The sequence below is a fragment of the Anomaloglossus baeobatrachus genome, chromosome 3 (genome assembly GCF_048569485.1).
Source record: "Anomaloglossus baeobatrachus isolate aAnoBae1 chromosome 3, aAnoBae1.hap1, whole genome shotgun sequence".
NCBI lineage: Eukaryota > Metazoa > Chordata > Amphibia > Anura > Aromobatidae > Anomaloglossus > Anomaloglossus baeobatrachus.
The window spans coordinates 78,833,115-78,852,139 of NC_134355.1; the positions used below are offsets into that span (position 1 = coordinate 78,833,115).

At 41.9% G+C, this 19,025-nt stretch overlaps 1 protein-coding gene across 1 annotated transcript in view; it reads left to right on the forward strand.

The window, feature by feature from the left end:
* Window positions 1–19,025, forward strand: part of APLF (aprataxin and PNKP like factor) — a 292,482-nt gene that overhangs the window by 207,126 nt on the left and 66,331 nt on the right. Inside the window, exon 8 of the mRNA XM_075339273.1 lies at window positions 12,059–12,184. Within this exon, the coding sequence (XP_075195388.1) occupies window positions 12,059–12,184 (126 nt within the window). The remainder of the gene's footprint in view (window positions 1–12,058; window positions 12,185–19,025) is intronic.

A 19,025-nucleotide genomic window follows, 5' to 3' on the forward strand; every position in this document is an offset into this window, starting at 1 on the left:
TTACAGTCTGAGAATTAATTATGTGAAATATTTTTCTTGTGGTTGGCTTATTAACCCTGACACCTTTAGCATCATATGAGGAGTCACATTATGTAGTAATCTCTTGACTTTTAACACCTCCGATAATTTTAAATAACGTTAAGTCAAAACCCAAGGTTAACTTGGTAGTGTGTGATTATTAGTACAAAGTATTCATGTGTGACACAGACTACATTACATACCGTTAGGGGTCACACTGTCATTTTGTTACAAAGAACAAGTTCTACATCATCACCATTTTCTAAGAAGCTAATTTGAAGGTGACTTTTGCAGAACTAACTGATTTGACATGAAAAAAAAGTCAATATCTGAGTAAATAAAAATTAATGACCCAACTGGTTGCTGCTCATAACTAGAGCTGGTCGAACTCGCAAAAATACGGGGCTGGTGGGTCCCTGCGAAATTTAAAAAAAAACAAAAAACAGATCCGGTCCGGAATCTGTTGCCCAAATATGTCTATGGGAACCAGAATCCGGAGATTAAAAATGTTGGTGGAAGGGATAAAGGGGTAGGAGCGCGCACAGTTTATTCACCAAGGCTGTGTCATGGAGGCAAGCTGCTTGCAGGTCACACATTCCCTTCCAGAGCCGACAATTTTACCCTCATTGAATATTCACTGCTTTACCTGCCCACCGGCGTGTGTAATTGGTTGCAGTTAGATGTGCCCCTACCCTCAGTGCCTGCGTGTTACCTGACTGCAACCAATCACAGGCGCCAGGACGCCCGGTGGGTGGTTAAAGCAGTGCAAGTGTTTGTGGGTCAGTATGGTGGTCTAAAAATAAATGAATAAAACAATCGGCGCAAGGTCCCCGTATTAGGATATCAGCACAGATTAAGCCAACAGCTGGAGCCCCCAGCTGTCGGGCTTTATCATAGCTGTATATCAAAATAAGCCCAGAGTCACATGTGCAAGGGACTTACATCACATCACCCGGCATGGCCTGCCGCTCTCCGAACATGAGCGTACAGGTACATAGAAACACATGTGGCCAACCCGCTCCTGACAGAAGAGTGTACGATTGTGCCGGGTGATGCGATGCGAGACTCATGCAAATCTGGCATGACATCACCCGACATGGCCTGCCGCTCTCCGAACATGAGCGTGCAGGTACATAGAAACACATGCCGCCGACCCATTCCTGTCAGAAGAGTATGCGGCTGTGCCGGGTGATACGATGCGAGAATCATGCGAGTCTGGCATGACATCACCCAGCATGGTCTATTGCCCTCCGAACATGAGCGTGCAGTTCCACATAAACATAATGGCCGACACACTCCTGTTAGGCGAGTGTGAGGCCATGCCGGGTGATGCGTTGCGCGAGTCCCTCGCAGGGGTGACTCCAACCTAAGAGAAACCGCATGCATTTTTTTTTTTTTTTTAAATTTAAATACATTTTGTTAAAAAAAAAAGCAAAAAACGACTTCCCCCCCAATTTTGATACTCAGCCAAGATAAAGTCAACTGGGGGCTGGTATTCTCAGTCCCCGGCCGCCCGATATTGCCGTATCCATTAGATGTGACAATCCCGGTGCTTTACCGGCTCTTATCGTTGCCCTGGTGTGGTGGCAATCGGGGTAATAGCAGGGGTGAATAACAGAGCACAGCTGCTACTAAACCCTAGGTTGATGATGGCACAGGGCGTCTATGAGATACCTGCATCACGAACATGTAAATAAGAACAAACACAGAGAAAAATATCCTTTATTTGGAATAAAATACAAAAACACACCCTCTTTCACTACTTTATTAACCCCAAACACCTTTCCAGCTTGGGCGTAATTCACACGAGGTCCCATGCTGCTTTCAACTCTGCTACATCTAACAGCGAGCGGCTATAGAACAAGACCGCCAGCTGTGAGTGCAGACAATGACTGAGCCGCGATGAGCAATAACTGCAGGCAGACACTGTCACAGTTTGGGAGGCGCGTTTTTTGAAACCACGTGGATCCTGACTTTTACAGTCCGGGTCTTCTCAGCTCTACTCATAGAGTCCCTTTAATAAATGAGAAGTTATCAGCGCAGAATGACTGTTCAAACCAAGTACAGGTGCTTTGTGCATCATAGTGTGACTAAACATTTAAGAACACCTTCACGCCTTCTTTTTTTTTTTCCCCTCTGTCTCCACCCTTTCTCCTTCTTTGATTGACCGGTTTGTTTGTTTTTTTAGAAGATTGGTGGAAATACAGCTGGTTAAAGAAACAACACATCAATTTTCTAAGTAAATATATTTCTAAAGGTGCTATTGACATGAATTTCTCACCTGATATCGATAACGACCCATCCAATCCAGACCATAGATATCCATAAATTTAGTGATGTGTAATAGTGAGAAATGACCCTGGGGAAAAAATGATTGAACACACTTACTGAATTTATTTAATACTTCGTACAAAAGCCTTTGTTGATGACAACTTCTAGACGTCTCATGTAAGGAGAAAGTTGTCACATGCATAGCTCAGGTGTGATTTTGGTCCCTGCTTCCATACAAACAGTCTTCAAATCCTGAAGTTTTCGTGCGCTCCTTCTATGAACTCTGAGATTTAGTTCCTTCCATAAATTTCTATTGCATTCAAATCGGGTGATTGGCTCGGCCATTCTAGCAGCATTTTTTTCCTTTCTCTAAACCAAGTGAGAGTTTCCTGGCTGTGTGTGTGGGATTGTTGTCTTGCTTGAAATGTCTGCCCTCGCTTCATCGTCATCATCCTGGTAGATGGCAGCAGATTTTTATCAAGAATGGCTCTATATGATTTTCCATTCATCCTTTCTTCACATGTATGAAGTTTGCTGTGTGCCTTTTTCTGAAAAACAGCCCCACACCATGATGTTCCCACCTCCAATCTTCACTGTTGGTATGGTGTTTTTGAGGGGATTTGCCTTTTGCCTCCAAACATAGTGTATTTTGGCATCCAAAGAGTTACATTTTCATCTACTCTGTCAAAACTATGTTCTATTTTTGCACCTCTTTCTTCATGTGTTCAATACTTTTTCCCTGTGTCTTTTGTCATTATTATGCATAATTTATGGACCACTATGGTTTGATACAGAATGATGGTAACGTGATCATTCTGTGCTCATAGAATATTGTTTTTCTTTACAGCACAGGTCCTGTTTACACAGGAAGATGTGCTGCCGAGAACAATGATTGTAAGTAAGCTTAAAATTAATTTCCCCCTACGAACAAGTTTTTTGTTCATTCATGTGTGATTGGCTGATTTTCGAAAAACAATGACAACAGGTTGTCAATCATTCTGATGATCCCCAAGTGTAAATACAAGTGGGCGGCACGGTGGCTCAGTGGTTAGCACTGCAGTCTTGCAGCGCTGGGGTCCTGGGTTCAATTCCCACCAAGGACACCATCTGCAAGGAGTTTGTATGTTCTCCCCGTGTTTGCGTGGGTTTCCTCCGGGGTCTCCGGTTTCCTCCCACACTCCAAAGACATACTGATAGGGAATTTAGATTGTGAGCCCCAATGGGGACAGTGTTCCCAATGTGTGTAAAGCGCTATGGAATTAATAGCGCTATATAAATGAATAAATTATTATTATTATTATTATTATAAGACTGGAAATTTTGCCATTATCAAAAAAGCCTAAAATGATGATGATATAGGCCTTACCTGAACAATAATTTGTGATTTATTTATTTTTTTAAATTTTCTTCTATGGTCACATCACTATTCTAAAAGTCAGTCTGACCTTAGTGGGTAGGGTTGTGGCCAACAGTTTAGTAAATTAGTTTTTAGATGTGACTAATTTATTTAGCAGCTCTCCTATTGTTAAATTCTAACTCCAACCTGTTCACTCCAACATATATTAAAATACCAGTAATAAATTGCCCTCTAAATGTTCACCGTTCATCTAAATGATCAGCCACATCAAACCCATTTCAGGGCAGTCACAAATGCGTCGAGAGCTTATCTGACAGCAGTCATTCTGTGTATAGTGTATTTGATGTTCATTTGGTACATCTATACTTGTGTGACCTCAGTTGGTCTGAAGGTCCATAGGGGTCTTCCTCCTTGCATTCGGCATTTTACATTTTTGTCAATAGTCACTTCCAAGTGACTTTTTTTAAATGGCTCCTTTGAGATCTACAGCTTGACCAGTGAAAATGGACTTTGCTGAGCTCTAGCACAGTCTTTCTATCCCTCTCTGCCCACTTTATTTCTCAGCTTGAAAATCTTTCATCACATTCTTGCTTAAATCCACGCTTAACCACTTAAGAACTTATTACAAACTCCTTCCCATCACCCCTCCAAAAATCCCCACGGACTGCTTTGGTTTTCTCTGATCTCAGCAGTTTTAGCAGGAGCCAGGCTATGTGCACACCTCTCTAATCTCACGGGTTCAGCTCTAGCACACATGAGATCAGCATGTGATACATATCCATCACATAGTATTTAGCGTAATGAGTCCATCATTTTTTTAAGGACATTTCTTTTCCCATACCTTTTTAATATTTGATTTTTTTTTTTTCAATAAGAAAGTTATGTGTAGTAATTGAACAGAAACATCCATAAATACTACAGCTCCTGCATGATGGACTAAAGTAAAGACCACCATACTCATTAGTTTATGACCTTTCTCTCACTCATATTTCCCATGCACAAGAGGTGTCATCCTGTCTGAGCGATCCTGTCTTCTCTATAGCCTATAAACTGAAAATATAAGGAGCGCTGATAGTGTAAAACCAACAGATCAGTGAGGTAGATCAGGAAAAATACACTCACCTGAAAAGGTTGTGATAGTCACAACCACTGATAGAGCATAGGATGATGGCGTCTGCTGCAGCCCCATGTGGATGTGCATACAAATCAGAGTGAAAAGGGGGTTAATGCCGCGCATCAGCCAAAATGAAGATGTAGCACGTTGATGTTATAAACATATTCTTTTATTCCATCGGTCCTGTCTTCTCCATAGCCTGAAACACACGTCCGCAAAAAACACATGCGTGTCTTGTGGTTCGTTTTTCGGGTCCGTTTTCCATTTTGGATGTCCATTTCTTAGGTACGTGTGACATCAGTGTGATGGCGTATGCTTGCCGTGCATGCGTGTTGAATGTCCGTGCACGTGTGAGATACATATGTGTCATGTCCGTGTGCAGTCTGTGTGTCTTGAGCCGTTTCACTATTTTTACAAAAATAAAAAACACACGGACCGTACGGAAAACACACGTCCGTGTCACGTACGTGCAGACACGGACCCATTGACTTTAGCGGGTCTTTGTCTGCGTGATGCCAGTGAAACGCAGACATGTCATCCGTGTTAAAAAACGCACACACGTACAAACCACACGGACACACATTCCGTGTGGCATTACGTGTGTGTGCTTGTTACCATAGGGTAGAACGTACCAAACACGTACCGGCGGTACGGATGTGTGTTGCAGGCTTATGAGAGAGTTGCAATCAGACTACTCTAGCAGGGGGAACAAAAGGCTCAACTGCTGAAATCACATCAAGACGAATCCTTCTCTTACCCCGCCCCCTGATGATATGGGAGATGCTACACACACTTGACTGTCAGCAGCTTTGGCCTACTTTAGTCTAATCTGTTTAGACCTTTAAGCTATATTGGTTTACCGAACCGTAGTTATTTATCGGTTAGAATTACGTACTCCTAAAAGGGAATCTGGCAGCAGGTTTTTGCTATGTTTTTGCTATGTTTTTGCTATGTAAGCAAGCTATAATAGCATGATGTAGGGGTTAAAAAAACAAAAAAATACAGTGGAACCTCGGTTTACGAGTAACTTGGTGTGCGAATATTTCGCTATACGAGCAAAGCTTGCTGTAAATTTGTAACTCAGTTTACGAGCAATGCTTTGCTGTATGAGCAAATACTCACCGCACACACTTCCGGTTCCGTACTTTCACCGCGCTCTGACCCGCTCTTGCTGTCCGCATGAACACGCACAGACACGCACGCACTCACAAACACACATTATGCTCACCTTACCTTCGGTTCTCTCGCCGGCCTCCTGGTTTTTGTAGTTCACAGGTAGAATATGTGTATCCGGTAACCATCGCGACCGATGCCGGAACTTCCGCTGTCAGCTGCTTCTCAAAGGCTGCGCGCTAACCAATCAGAGGCAAGCGGCTCATACCTTTTGATGTCAGCGCGCTGGCAGCGGAAGCTCTGGCATCGGTCGCGATGGTTACCCGATACACATCCTGTACCTGCGGACTACAAGAACCAGGAGGCCGGCAAGGAAACTGAAAGGTAAGGTGAGCATAATATGTGTGTTTGTGCATGAGTGGAATGGCACAATAGGGAACCAGGGTGGGACATTGAACAAGTTGTGGAACGAATTGTCTGAGCTTGCATTATTTCCTATGGGAAATTTTGCATTGCTAGACGAGTAACTTGGTTTACAAGCACACTCTGAGAATGAATTGTTCTTGTAAACCAAGGTTCCACTGTATACCTCTCATCACTGTATGATCTATTGGCTTTATTACCATGATTAATATTACAGTAGTAGAAACTCTCATGCATCCTGATTCAAACCGCCCCCTGCTGTGATTGACACCTCAGTCAATGCAAAATCTGTATTGAGAGGCTGGTGTTGGCTGGACAGCTCCCTGGGCGCAGCTACATGCTTAAAACTCAATTCTTTGATCATGTGAGAATGGCTGCACCCAGTAATCGAAATGAAAAACTGCTGGATTCAGACCTCTTTGCCTACATTATGTTGCTGTCAGATGAGGTAGCAATAACCTGCTAACATATTCACTTTTAAATGATTGTGCGTATATATTCGTTACTAACAATCTCCAAAATACGAAACTTTTTGTAATTTACTCCATGCAACTTCAGCAAAATGGTGGTCAGTTAGCTGCTTTTTTTTCTGAACTAAAGAGAGCCAGCAAATGGTAAATAAACAAACAAAAACAACACTCCCTTCTAAGGCTGATCGCCGTCCGGTACTGCCCTCTCAGCCGTCACGCGCTACATATCTGCCCACAGCAATGACCAACATTGCAATCTGACGAAAACTGTGATCTTCAAGGCCTGGACTCAACCGAAACTCAGTGGAGAGGATGGAGATGCACAATAGTGGGGAAAAAAAAGAGAAGTGAGTAGTGGGAATGCTGGAGGGGTGAGTGTTAGGTTTTTTGTTTTTTTTTTGTTTGTTTTTGTTCCTACAGTTTGCGTTCGTAAGTACAAGTAATACATTATATAATACTGTAGTATGTTAGCAATATTTGTTTTTAAATTCTATTTGCAAAGGTAAGGTGCTCATGTGGTGCTTAGATTGAGAGGGGTCTTTATTTTGTAAGACCACTACTGGCTTCCCCAATGGGTGTTTGGGTCACCGACAACCAGGTGCAGAGCATCTTTGTGTGTTTGTTTGGTTTTGTTTTTGTTTTGTTTTGTTAAAAAAGGAATCAGTCCTAAAGTATTGTTAGGCCGGAGTCGCACTTGTGAGTGCCTCGCGTGTAACTTACATGAGTCTCTCATTGAATCACCCGGCACGGCCGCACACTCTCCTGACAGGAGCGGGTCGGTTGTATGTATCTCTATGCAGCTGAGATGCTCCTGTCTGGAGAGTGTGTGACTGTGTCGGGTGGTTCAATGAGAGACTCGCGCGAGTTACATGCAAGGCACTCGCAAGTGTGACTCCGGCCTTAGACGAATTCTAGTATGTAGATCATAACTGATCTGTTGTCCTGTAAACTTTTTTTTTTTTTTTTTCTTCCTTATTTACTAATATCCGATAATAATATCAGGTAGATCTTCTAATCTAATGGCAGGCTTTTGTGACTGTTTTTTTGAGTGATACAGATTTCATTGTATTTGTGATACCTGAAGTCACATTGCTTTCATAATGTTTGAGTCGGGGCAAATTATGTTTTTTCGCCAGTGAGTTTAGTTACGGTACATGCAACAACATTGTTTTAATACAACCCCGTAACAGTAATGTAGAAGAGTTTTATGACATTGTATCTATTTTCAGACTCATCTGTTGATATAATCATCCATTAAATGTTCGCTATGTGACCATACCTGTCCTGTCCTTGACTTTTCCACCGAGTATAGCAGTAGTCATCAGTGTGTGTCAAACATTTAGAATCAACTGGAGGTTTTATTATTCTTCCTTTGACCTGTCGTCCTCTTTCATCTGACCTTGTGTTTTGATTATCCGTTTTATTATATATTTTTCTATTCACTTTGCATCAGCCAGAGATGAGATGTTCTTTCTTAAGTTTACATTGCTGCATTCAGGATTGGCTGCTATTGCCCTTTGTTTAAGGTAGTTTGTTGCTATAGCAGATTTCCTGACAAATGAAATATATTATGGTTTATTACCATGAAAAATAATTCCTAGAATGCTGGGACTTTTCCAGAGACCAAGTTGCCAGCCATGTATTGGCCATGGTAATCTTTATCGTCACACAGTGTCACACAGAGTTTTGCACAAACTTCACAGTCTGTCATGGTTGCGTCGGGCTCTGTTCACATTGCAGATTCTGACACTCCGCCCAATGGTTTCTCTGGGATCAACACACCTGCTGTGTGCTGATTCAGAGGCAGGCTAGCAAGAGTTAATCTCTGCTAGTCTGCTTGTTAGGATCCTGTGATCAAAAGTGGTGGAGAAGCTAGTCACATCTGCTCCCCTCCTATTTCTGCTGGATGAAATCTTCTACCCCTGCCAGCAATAGGTTATCCTGTGTTGGTCTGTGAGCTTTGGTGTCCCAGACTTTCTGGTGAAATTGTTGCTTTTGTTTGGAGCTGTTGTAACGTTTAGCCCCTCTTGTCTTGTTGCTTTCTTTCTGTACTTGTTTTCCTCCTAACCTCTTATACCTCTGTTTGTGTGCTGAGTAACAGAGTTTTGGTTTCCCCTTTCTGCCTATTTCTGTGGTTTTCAACACACTCCTGTCCCGTCCCTCTCTGGGGGAAGGGGGAAAAGAAATAAGATCAAGACTGGTCAGGACCATGGCCAACAATTAGGAGTTTTCCTGAGGTTAGGGATAGCATAGGGCCCACTAGCTTGAGGGACAGCTTAGGAGTCCCATTTCCCCGATATGCTATAGACATTGTGATACAGGAATAACACGTTTTGGGTATAGAACACCTACTTCAGATCTTAATAGTTATGCAAGTTCTACACCCTAAGGCTTGTTTCACACGTCAGTGAAAAACATCTGTGTTTTTCACTGACGTGTTACAAACGCATAGGTCCCTCCGTGTGCTATGATTCACGGCACATGTGGGTTGTCCATGTGCAGTCCGTGATCCGTCATCCGTTATTGCAGATGGCGATAAACTCTTCTGTCCCCGTTCCTGCTGTCCGTGGTGCTGAACTCTTCGGCTCTGCTGTGTTTCCGGTTGCTGTTGCAGCTACTTCCAGTTCGCGGTGTCGTGCATAAATGAATATGCATTACCATGACGAGCCGGCTCGGAAGCAGCAGCCAGCTGAGGCCCGAGAAGGTGAGCATAAAATCCTTTTTATTTTCAATGTCCGTATTTTTCTGGTACGTGTTTCACGGATCACACCCTAGTGTAGTCCATGGGACATCAGTGATGCCAGAAAACAATGGACATGTGTCGGTGCAGAACACACGGACACGAAAAATCACTGATGTGTGCGCAGACCCATTGATTTTAATGTGTCTGCGTATGTCCGTGATTCTGGTACGTATAAAAACTAGCACATACGTACCACAATCACTGATGTGTGAAAGAGGCCTAAAACGCTGCACCTTTTACCAATACATGATTTGACATTTGTCTTTAAGAAAGGCGCAGTATCTTTGGAAGTTTTTTTGAGGTGTTAATCCTTCATACATAAGTCTCTGTAACTGACCTCCAGTGGCTACAACTACTCAAAGCAAACCTGTACAGTTGAAAAAGGGGAGCGCCTGTCACTAGGGACCCCGGAGGCAGATTGATAATCTCATACAATCTCATATACAGTAAGAAGGCGCTGTCTTTATTTATTTATTTTTTTTCATGATTTTAACACCCTGATTATTAGTATTGTATTAATTCCTACTTGTGGGTAAACTAGTTATTAGTGTGATGCTGCAGTTGTAGATGATTTCACCAGGCTTCTGAGTGTTGTGCTGCAATTTTCCCATCTAGATTGCAATTAGGACGTTTGTTAGATTCCACAATGTACTTGGCTACTCCTGCCCCATAGAAGGCTCATATGTAAAATTATAGCTCACATGCTTTGTTACAATGCTGCTGTAACACTCGCCCTACATTGTGCAGTACTAGGTATTTAATGGGGTTGTTCATACACTACCTATATTGCTGATCCATAGTTGGAATGGAAAATATATATGGAATCCAATGGCAGAAATTTTCATCTATCCAAAAGTCCCCTGTGGGAATAAGCAGTATTGATCATGTGCCACCCCTGCTCCTTTCTGGTGTTTGCACATGCTCAATACCATTCTATTCATGCAGTGGATTTTTGTTCCTTCAATATTAAGGCCACTTCACACATAATGAGATCGCTAACGACATCGTTGCTACGTCACAGTTTCTGTGACGAAACAACGACTTCACCAGCGATCTCGTTATGTTTGACATGTACCAACGATCCGCCCCCTGCTGTGAAATCGTTGGTCATTGCTGAATGTCCTGGGCCATTTTTGGCTCGTTGGAGTCCTGCTGGGCAGGATGGATCTGTATGTTTGGCACCTACCAACGATCTCGTTAACGACCTAGATGAGAACTTAAAGTGTGACACGTTGGAGTATAGTTGCGTCACCTTTTCCGCGCCCCCTCTGCACCGATTGGTTGGCGCTGAGAACAGTACTGTGTTCTGATTGGGTATCGCTCCATGCTTTGTTCCTTTTTGAGCCTTGCTTTGAGGATAGAACCTGCGACTACACCCGGATTCTTTCGTACTTTGTTCCTGATTACTTGCTTACTTTTAGGATCGAAGCTGAAGTCGCAGGTTCTATCCTCAAAGCAAGGCTCAAAAAGGGACAAAGGATGAAGCGATACAAAGTTGCCTTCTAGGCCGGCCGCCTAATCAGAACGCAGTATTGGCCACCAATCGGAGCGGAGAGGTGTGGAAAAGGCGACGCATATGCACACCTATGTGGCTTACAGCGTCAAACACTATGCCCCTATTCGAGGTCTGAATCGTTACATAGCTGCTGTGTGACAGGAGACCAACAAGATCGTTATACAGGTCGCTGCATCGTTACTAAAGTCATTGGGAAAATGACTGTGTGACATCTCACCAACAACTTACCAACGATCTCGTTAACGATCTCGTTATATGTGACTGGACCTTTAGTGGTGGTAGTCTTATCTTCCAGGCAACCAGTGATCATAAAATTGTCCTTTATCTTGGGGTTAAATGTGAAATATTGTCTATGAACTTATGTAGACCTGTATCTAAATGTTACTAAGCTAAGTGCCCGTTTATTTAGGCAACTGCATTAAATTTCCTATGAGGCGTTGTTCATTTAATATGCAACATATTAGGAACTGACCCATCCCAGAACATTTTTTCCATAGTGTAAAATAAGTTCACTCCCCTTCCTAATCCCAGCTGCTCCTTTTCTGTATGCTTAGGTTCCCCGCCGGTCTCAGTACATCCTGTATTGGACGGTCCAGACATGATCATTACAGGCAGTCACTCGCCATAGTGGTGACACACTGGTGCCAGTCATTGGCAGCGTCGGTCACATGCTGCCTCCAGAAGAGGAAGCATGAAGATGGTCATTGGACCTGGACTGAGCTAGAAGAGGAGCAGTGGAGTTTGGGAAGAATAGTTTGCGTCTGTCCTGTTTTCCAACTGTATGGGATAGCTTAGTCTTCAGAGCCTTACCTTGTGGGAGTCTATTGGAGATTCATAACACTGTATGTCTATTTAGTGCCACTTGTCTTTTGTCTGAGATATACAGTACATCAGGAAATCATCTCAACATATACCTCCAACGTACTCTGCAAACATTGGGAAGGACATGTTTTGGTTCATTTCCTGTTTGGCTTCCCCGATCTTACATTCCTCATCCACATTTAAATATTAAATGTTTTCTCTTCATTTCTAGGAAAAACCCAGTTCACTTCCAAGAATTTAGTCACCCAGGAGACAGTGATTACTATGATGTAGAGAATGGGAACCATGATGACGATGATGACCGGCCCGAGTGTCCCTATGGTACAGATTGTTACAGGTAAGAAGAAAACACTTGAACTTTGCTATTGTATAAAGGAAAGACTGCTCATTACTTGCTCAGTCATATTCTGCATGCGGAGAAAGGCATGATTGTACTGTCTGAGCACCCAGAACACCAGGGAGACTTATTATCAGAGCGCATTGTTCTTTGTGTAACTGCAATAATTGTCCTCCTTTTGTCTGTTATTTTTGCCTTGTTCTAGGGAGGTCATTGTCTCCAAGTCTTTATTTCATAATTACCAATGGTTTAGCGCTTACCTTCATAAGTAACTCATTTCTAATGGATTTTCAGTCAATTTTTAGCTCGTGTCTTGTGAATAGATTTTTCTTAAGGAAAAGAAATCTGTTATAAACAAGACTCCAGGTACAGCTTTGCTTTATTACTGTCAGTCCCAAAGATATTTAATGGCGCAAGAGGGGGAATACTTGATCTCTGCTTCAAATGATCCCCTTCGAAAGGAAATCTTTTTACTGCACTTGGTAAGGTTTGGGAAGTGCTTTGACATGCCCAGAGCACTCAAGCCATAGATTGCATTAATAAAAATGTGGCTGATATTATCTTTGAGACCATATAAACAGTTTGGGGCTTGTGGGGGGGATTCCCATTAACACTACAGTAAAAGAGTTTATTTGTAGCACTGTAATAGTAAAACCGAGTTTCAACCATCTTATAGATATAATGGAAATATTTATCTTGTAATATAAAAATACATGTTTGTCCCTCTGAATGGTCAATCTCTGCATGCCCGTTTTCTTGCCAATATGATGTCTCCTTTACCAATTACACACACAAGGCCGGGGCCACACGGACCACTAGTGCGATACTCGCATGACACTCGGCTCGCGCTGACAGTACAGCAGGAGTCGAGTGTCATGCTAGTATCCATGCGACTGAGGTCTGACCGTGCGAGCGGACCTCAGCTGCAGGGAGCGGGCCGGCACGGAGGAGGGGAGGGAGAGATTTCTCTCCCTCTCTCCTCCGTAGCCGGCTATTGCGATGTTTGCTGTGCACACGTGGTACACCGGTGTACCGCGAGTGCAGTGCGATTCTTTTTTTTTTTCTTTTTTTTTCTTTTTTCTCTCGCCCCATTCACTTGAATGGGTGCGAGAGAAAAGAGTCTCGCATTACAATCGCAGCATGCTGCGATTGTTTTCTCGGTCTGATTAGGGTTGAGAAAATAATCACTCATGTGTGCTGACACACAGGCTAGAATTGGTCCGAGTGGAATGCGATGTTTTATCGCACTCCACTTGCACCGATTTTCTCGACGTGTGGCTTAGGCCTAAAAGAGAAGATCTTGTTCCCCTATCTTTTTGTTGCAGATACTTAGAAGTAGCAGTATCTTGTAGGACAGAATACAGTAGTTCTGAGCAGTGTAGCTGAGAATACTGTGTCGGGATTGAATTAAAAACATGGGGGATAGTCTAAGAATAATACTGCTGCGCAAATAGCTCTGTCACTGGGGTCAAAACACAGGTAAATTAAGGCAATTAAGCACCACAGGAAAAATGCCACGGTAACATATATACTTCAACCAATGGGGGCACTCACAGTGACCATACTTAACCGCTAGTTATATGCAACGAAAACCGAAGGTTAGGAGCAGGGAGACTCCGTCTTGGGGCTAGTTACAGATAGTTCACTTGAAAAAATGTATTTCCGGAACTTAGTCCGATTGACCTCCTGTACAGTGTGCTCGGAGATTAGTAAGTCCACTTTATGTTGTGCCAACCTCGGAAACCATTCTTTGGTGTGGGGTACTGTGAGGGTCTATTCAGCACAGCAGAGCGGTCGCCCGGTCTGCTAGGTGCGATGCTGCTTTTCGACGCTTCGGACGTCGGCGTCCCAGGCACTGGACACAGATCGCGCAGGATGTGTGCCGTTACCACTGAGTATGGCAGCCTTCAGGCGCCAAGCCACAATGCGTATCGAAACTGCTTGTTTCTTCCTCAGGAACTAAAACTAGAATTAAAAACCTATCATTATATATTATAATGTGATATGTTATAAAATTTGAAACATTTCTTATGTAAAATTTAAATACACCAAAGTGACCACTTATTAGGTATCGAAAGTGGCATCTGCAATATACTTTAGTGGCTCTTTAATCAATGGAATACGTGTAGGTGCTGTGCAAATGAAACAAATACATGTTACATACTGATACCCTTTTGCTCATCAGAGTACATAAATGTGGCCAACAATTTTTTGAACTCTTGACTTTCACACTCCATTTCTCACCATCCACTACAGATTTGAGTGTGAGACATCTTCATTTTATAGACAATCATCTTGGCTATCTCGTACATAAATTTAACTTGCAACTATTTAGCGTATGATCAGTTATGCAGATTCTTGTCAGGTCATGACATTGTTACTGTTTTGCTCCTAAAATCTAAATTTTAGTTTTTATTATTTTGTAAGTATTTTGTAAATCCACCTTTTGGCTTTCAACTCTCCCTGAATCCTTTTGGGCATGATCTCGATCATATTCAATCATGTCTCCATCGAAGCATGATCCCAGGTCTCTTCTATATGTTCCCATGTTGGTGCATACTGAGCGACTCACTTGTGGGTAAAGTTGAAGAAAAAGCTGTATATATACCCAAGTTGCTGATTTTGGTTGAGATCTGGGGACTGTGAGGGCCAATCCAGCACTTCTACTTCATTTTAAATGAACCATTTCTTAGTCAATCTATAGACGTATGCTTTGGGTCGTTGTCTTGCTGGAACACTGTTGTCCTTATCATAGCAGGATACTCACATATTGCTCAGCATTGAGACCACCATAAATCCTGGTCAAGTATCTAACGCCTTTGGCTGTGAAACAACCCCATATCTTCAGGTTTCTTCCACTGAAGTGGAGTTCCTTCAATGTTTCAATCCATTAGTCCCTTTTCCCCTTGTTTATTGCAGACCCATTTGTACCCATCAGAGCCTAGTCTTTTAACTTTTTGCCTCATCACTCCAAATTGCCCCCGTTTTCAATCTTATACTCTCCACTTTCTGTATTTTTTTGTAAACTTGAGCCGATGCTTCTTATGATTATATTTAACTCGAGGCTTCTTCTCCTTTTTTTGGGCTACCATTCCAGACCTATTTAATGTTGTTGAATGGTGCATGCATGGCCGACTGTAATCTCACTATTATGAAGCAATCGAGCCACTTCCACTGCCATGTTTGTCACGTCAAAACTGATAGACCTTGTGATGAGCTGACTTGATGACTCCGATTTTTTGCCTTGACGTCCACATCTTGGCTTTTGAATGGATGGATGGACTTCATTTCATGTTCTTGCAACTATCATGGCACTCACATGATGCAGTTTGGCAATTTTCTTGGCCGAGAGACCGCTATCGATAAACTGGATGATGCTGTTTTTCTTTTCTTCGGAAATCTTCTTCATGGCTGCTCTTCGATTAGAACTAGTGTCCTTTCGCTTGTGAATCAACCTGATAACACACTGAGCTATTGGAAATGGGAGAATGTAGAAATTTGTAGTATACAGGAAGAAAAAGCTTTTTCCACTACCAGGAGCAAAACCATAACAATGCAGTGATATAACAAGGATCTGAATAACTAACCATATGCTGAATAGCTGCAAGTCAAATTTATGTATGACATAGTGATTGTCTATCACATGAAGTTAGTATCATGCACAAAGATGTGATTGTGAAAGCTGTATGCTTTTTGCATTCTTTAGTTTTAGACAAGGGTATTTTGTTCCCCATTATTTGCTGCTGTGACCATATCTCCCAACTGTCTCGGATCCAGACTGTCTCTATTGGGGAAGATGTCCCTCAGTTCTTGAAAGTCGGGGCTGTGTCCTGACCTCAGCAATGACCTCAGCTGAAATGAGGATCATCTGTTCAGCACAGCATTGTTTGCTGCTCTCCTGACTATGTAGTTACCGATGATGCTGTGATTGTTCAGTTCTTCTTTGAGCGAGAAGCCAAAATTTGTTTGCGCTCTCTACAACATTACATACGTGCTTTCAGTAATTCTTTGTTAACCTGACATCTGGTCTTTCCAGTATTCAAACTCGTGCAGAGAAGGCAGCATTGTTATCGACTTACACCTGCAAAGGATGTCCTTTTTCTTTATAGGTACATTGTACTGGTACACAGAGATGCAGCTCTCTAAAGACACATCTGCAGGTTTTTCTCACTATCTGACATGAAATCAGAATAAACCTTTCCAGTTTTAGGTCAATTAATAACCAAAATTATTTCTATTTGCCAAATGCCAGAATAATGAGAGAGCGAAAATGTTTTAAGGCACTTTTATGACTTTCTTGAAAGTACATATGCTTCATTAGTATTTGGTACCATTGCCATTAAACTATATGACTTGCGTCAATTGTTTTGGATATCCTTCCACAACCTTCTCACAATACTTGGTGGGAATTTGGGCCCATTCCTCCTGACAGAACTGGTGTCACTGAGCCATGTTTGTAGGTCGCTTTGCATGCACCGGCCTTTTCAGTTTTGCCCATACATTTTCAATACGATTTGAGATCAGATCTTTGTGATGGCCACTCCAAAACATTGACTTTATCCTTAAGTCACTTTGTAACCAGTTTGGCAGCATGCTTTGGGTCATTGTCCATTTGGAAGACCCATTTTTGCCTAAGCTTTAAGTTCCTGGCTGATGTCTTGAGATGTTGCTTCAGTATTGCCACATAATCTTCTTTCCTCATGATGCCATCTATTTTGTGAAGTGCATCAGTCCCTCTTACAGCAAAACAACCCCACAACATGATGCTGCCAACCTGTGTTTCACAGTTTGGATGGTGTTTTTATGCTTCAAAGCTGCTCCTTTTTTCCCTCCAAACGTAACAATGGTCATTATGGTCAAACAGTTAAATTTTAGTTTCGTCAGACTACAGGACAGGTCTCCAAAAATAAAGGTCTTTGTTCCTGTGTATATTTGAAAACATTAATCTGGCTTTTTTGTCTTTCTTTTGGAGTAATGGCTTTTTCCTGGCAGAGTGGCCTTTCTGTGCTCATGTTGATACAGTACTCTTTTCACTGTGAATAATGACACAATCTTACCAGCTTCTGCCAGCATCTTCACATGGTCTTTTGCTTTTGTTCTTGAGTTGATATACACATCTGACCAAAGCATGTTCATCTCTGGTACACAGAACCAATCTCCTTCCTGAACAGTATGATGGCTGGACCTTCCCATCTGTTTGTACTTGCATATAATTGTTTGTACAGATGAATGAGGCACCTTCAGGTATCTGGAAAATTCACCCAAGTATGAACCAGACTTGTGCAAGTCCACAATTCTCTTCCTGAGATCTTGGCTGATTTCTTTTGACTTTCCCATGATGCTACACAAAGAAGCATTGTGTTTCAAATGTGCATTAAAATACATCCACATGTGTGTCTCTAATTAACTCAGATGTTGTCAGTAAACCTATCAGAAGCTTCCAAAGACATGACATCATCATACGGGCTGTCCCATATTGTTTAAAGGCATAGTACTCTTAGTGTATGTAAACTTTTGACTTTGTAGAAAGTAATTAAAAATACCTAAAAAATTCTATCTCATAATTTTGGCATTTGGCAAATATAAATAACTAGCTGTAGTACCCGGGCGTTGCCCGGGATAGTAACTCTCTCTCTCCCAGTCTCTGTCTGTGTGTCGCTGTCTGTCTGTCTGTGTCTATGTCTCTGTCTATATTTGTATCAGTCTGTCTCCATCTCTGTGTCTGTCTGTCTTTCTCTCTATCTGTGTCTTTCTCTATATCTGTGTCTGTCTCTATATGTGTCTCTTTGCCGGGCTGTCTCTTTGCCGGGCTGTCTCTTTGCCGGGCTGTCTCTTTGCCGGGCTGTCTCTTTGCCGGGCTGTCTCTTTGCCGGGCTGTCTCTTTGCCGGGCTGTCTCTTTGCCGGGCTGTCTCTTTATCCGTCTCACCACCAACATCATATTACCTCACACATAAGCTTCTTATGCTAACAGTTTATTTTGCTCCTACAGCAACCACTGACAGTTGCTATTAATAGCCTATAGCTCCCACCTCCATTCAGTTTAATGGAAGCAGGATTTTGGATAGTAACTGTAAAGAGCGAGGTTACATTTTCCTGTCAAAACATAGTCTATGACGTTCCTTGGGTCACATGAGGCGTCTGTGCAAAATTTCGTGATTGTAAATGTGACGGTGTGGATTCCTTTAGCGGACATACACACATACATACACTGAGCTTTATATATTAGATTTTGGTTCCTAATTGACCTAAAACAGGAAAGGTTTATTCTGATTTCATGTCAGATAGTGAGAAAAACCTGCAGATCTGTCTTTTTAGCTAGTGGATGGAAACTTTTTGTTTCAGCTGTATATAAACTTACATACACAGTCAAGCGTGTTCATTTATGCTATTTATGAAAGCTCACAATCAGAGTATAATTACAGGCATGCCAATTCTCAACGGAGTATATTTTTTTAAAAAAAACAAAACAAAAACAACAACTTCTTTTTAAGTTTTTTTTCCAGTTATAGATTAGATCTCATTATAGCAAATGTTATGACATTATTATTCTATATAAAGAGACCAAGAGAGAAAAAAAATAAATAAAAAGCAGCTCAACTGGGACATGTGGATAAAGATATATAAAAGGAAACTGTGTTAAAGATACCAGAATAATGATTTAAGGAATCCCCTTAGGTCAAGTTGAAATTACTTAAATCGAACTGGGATGAGAAATCTGTATCCCAAAAGTTAAAAAACTTTTATTACAGAAAGTTATTATTAAAGTTGCAGTGTGTATATATATATATATATCTAAACATTAATGCATGTAAGATTAGTTAAAGTAAAACTCCAGCTTTT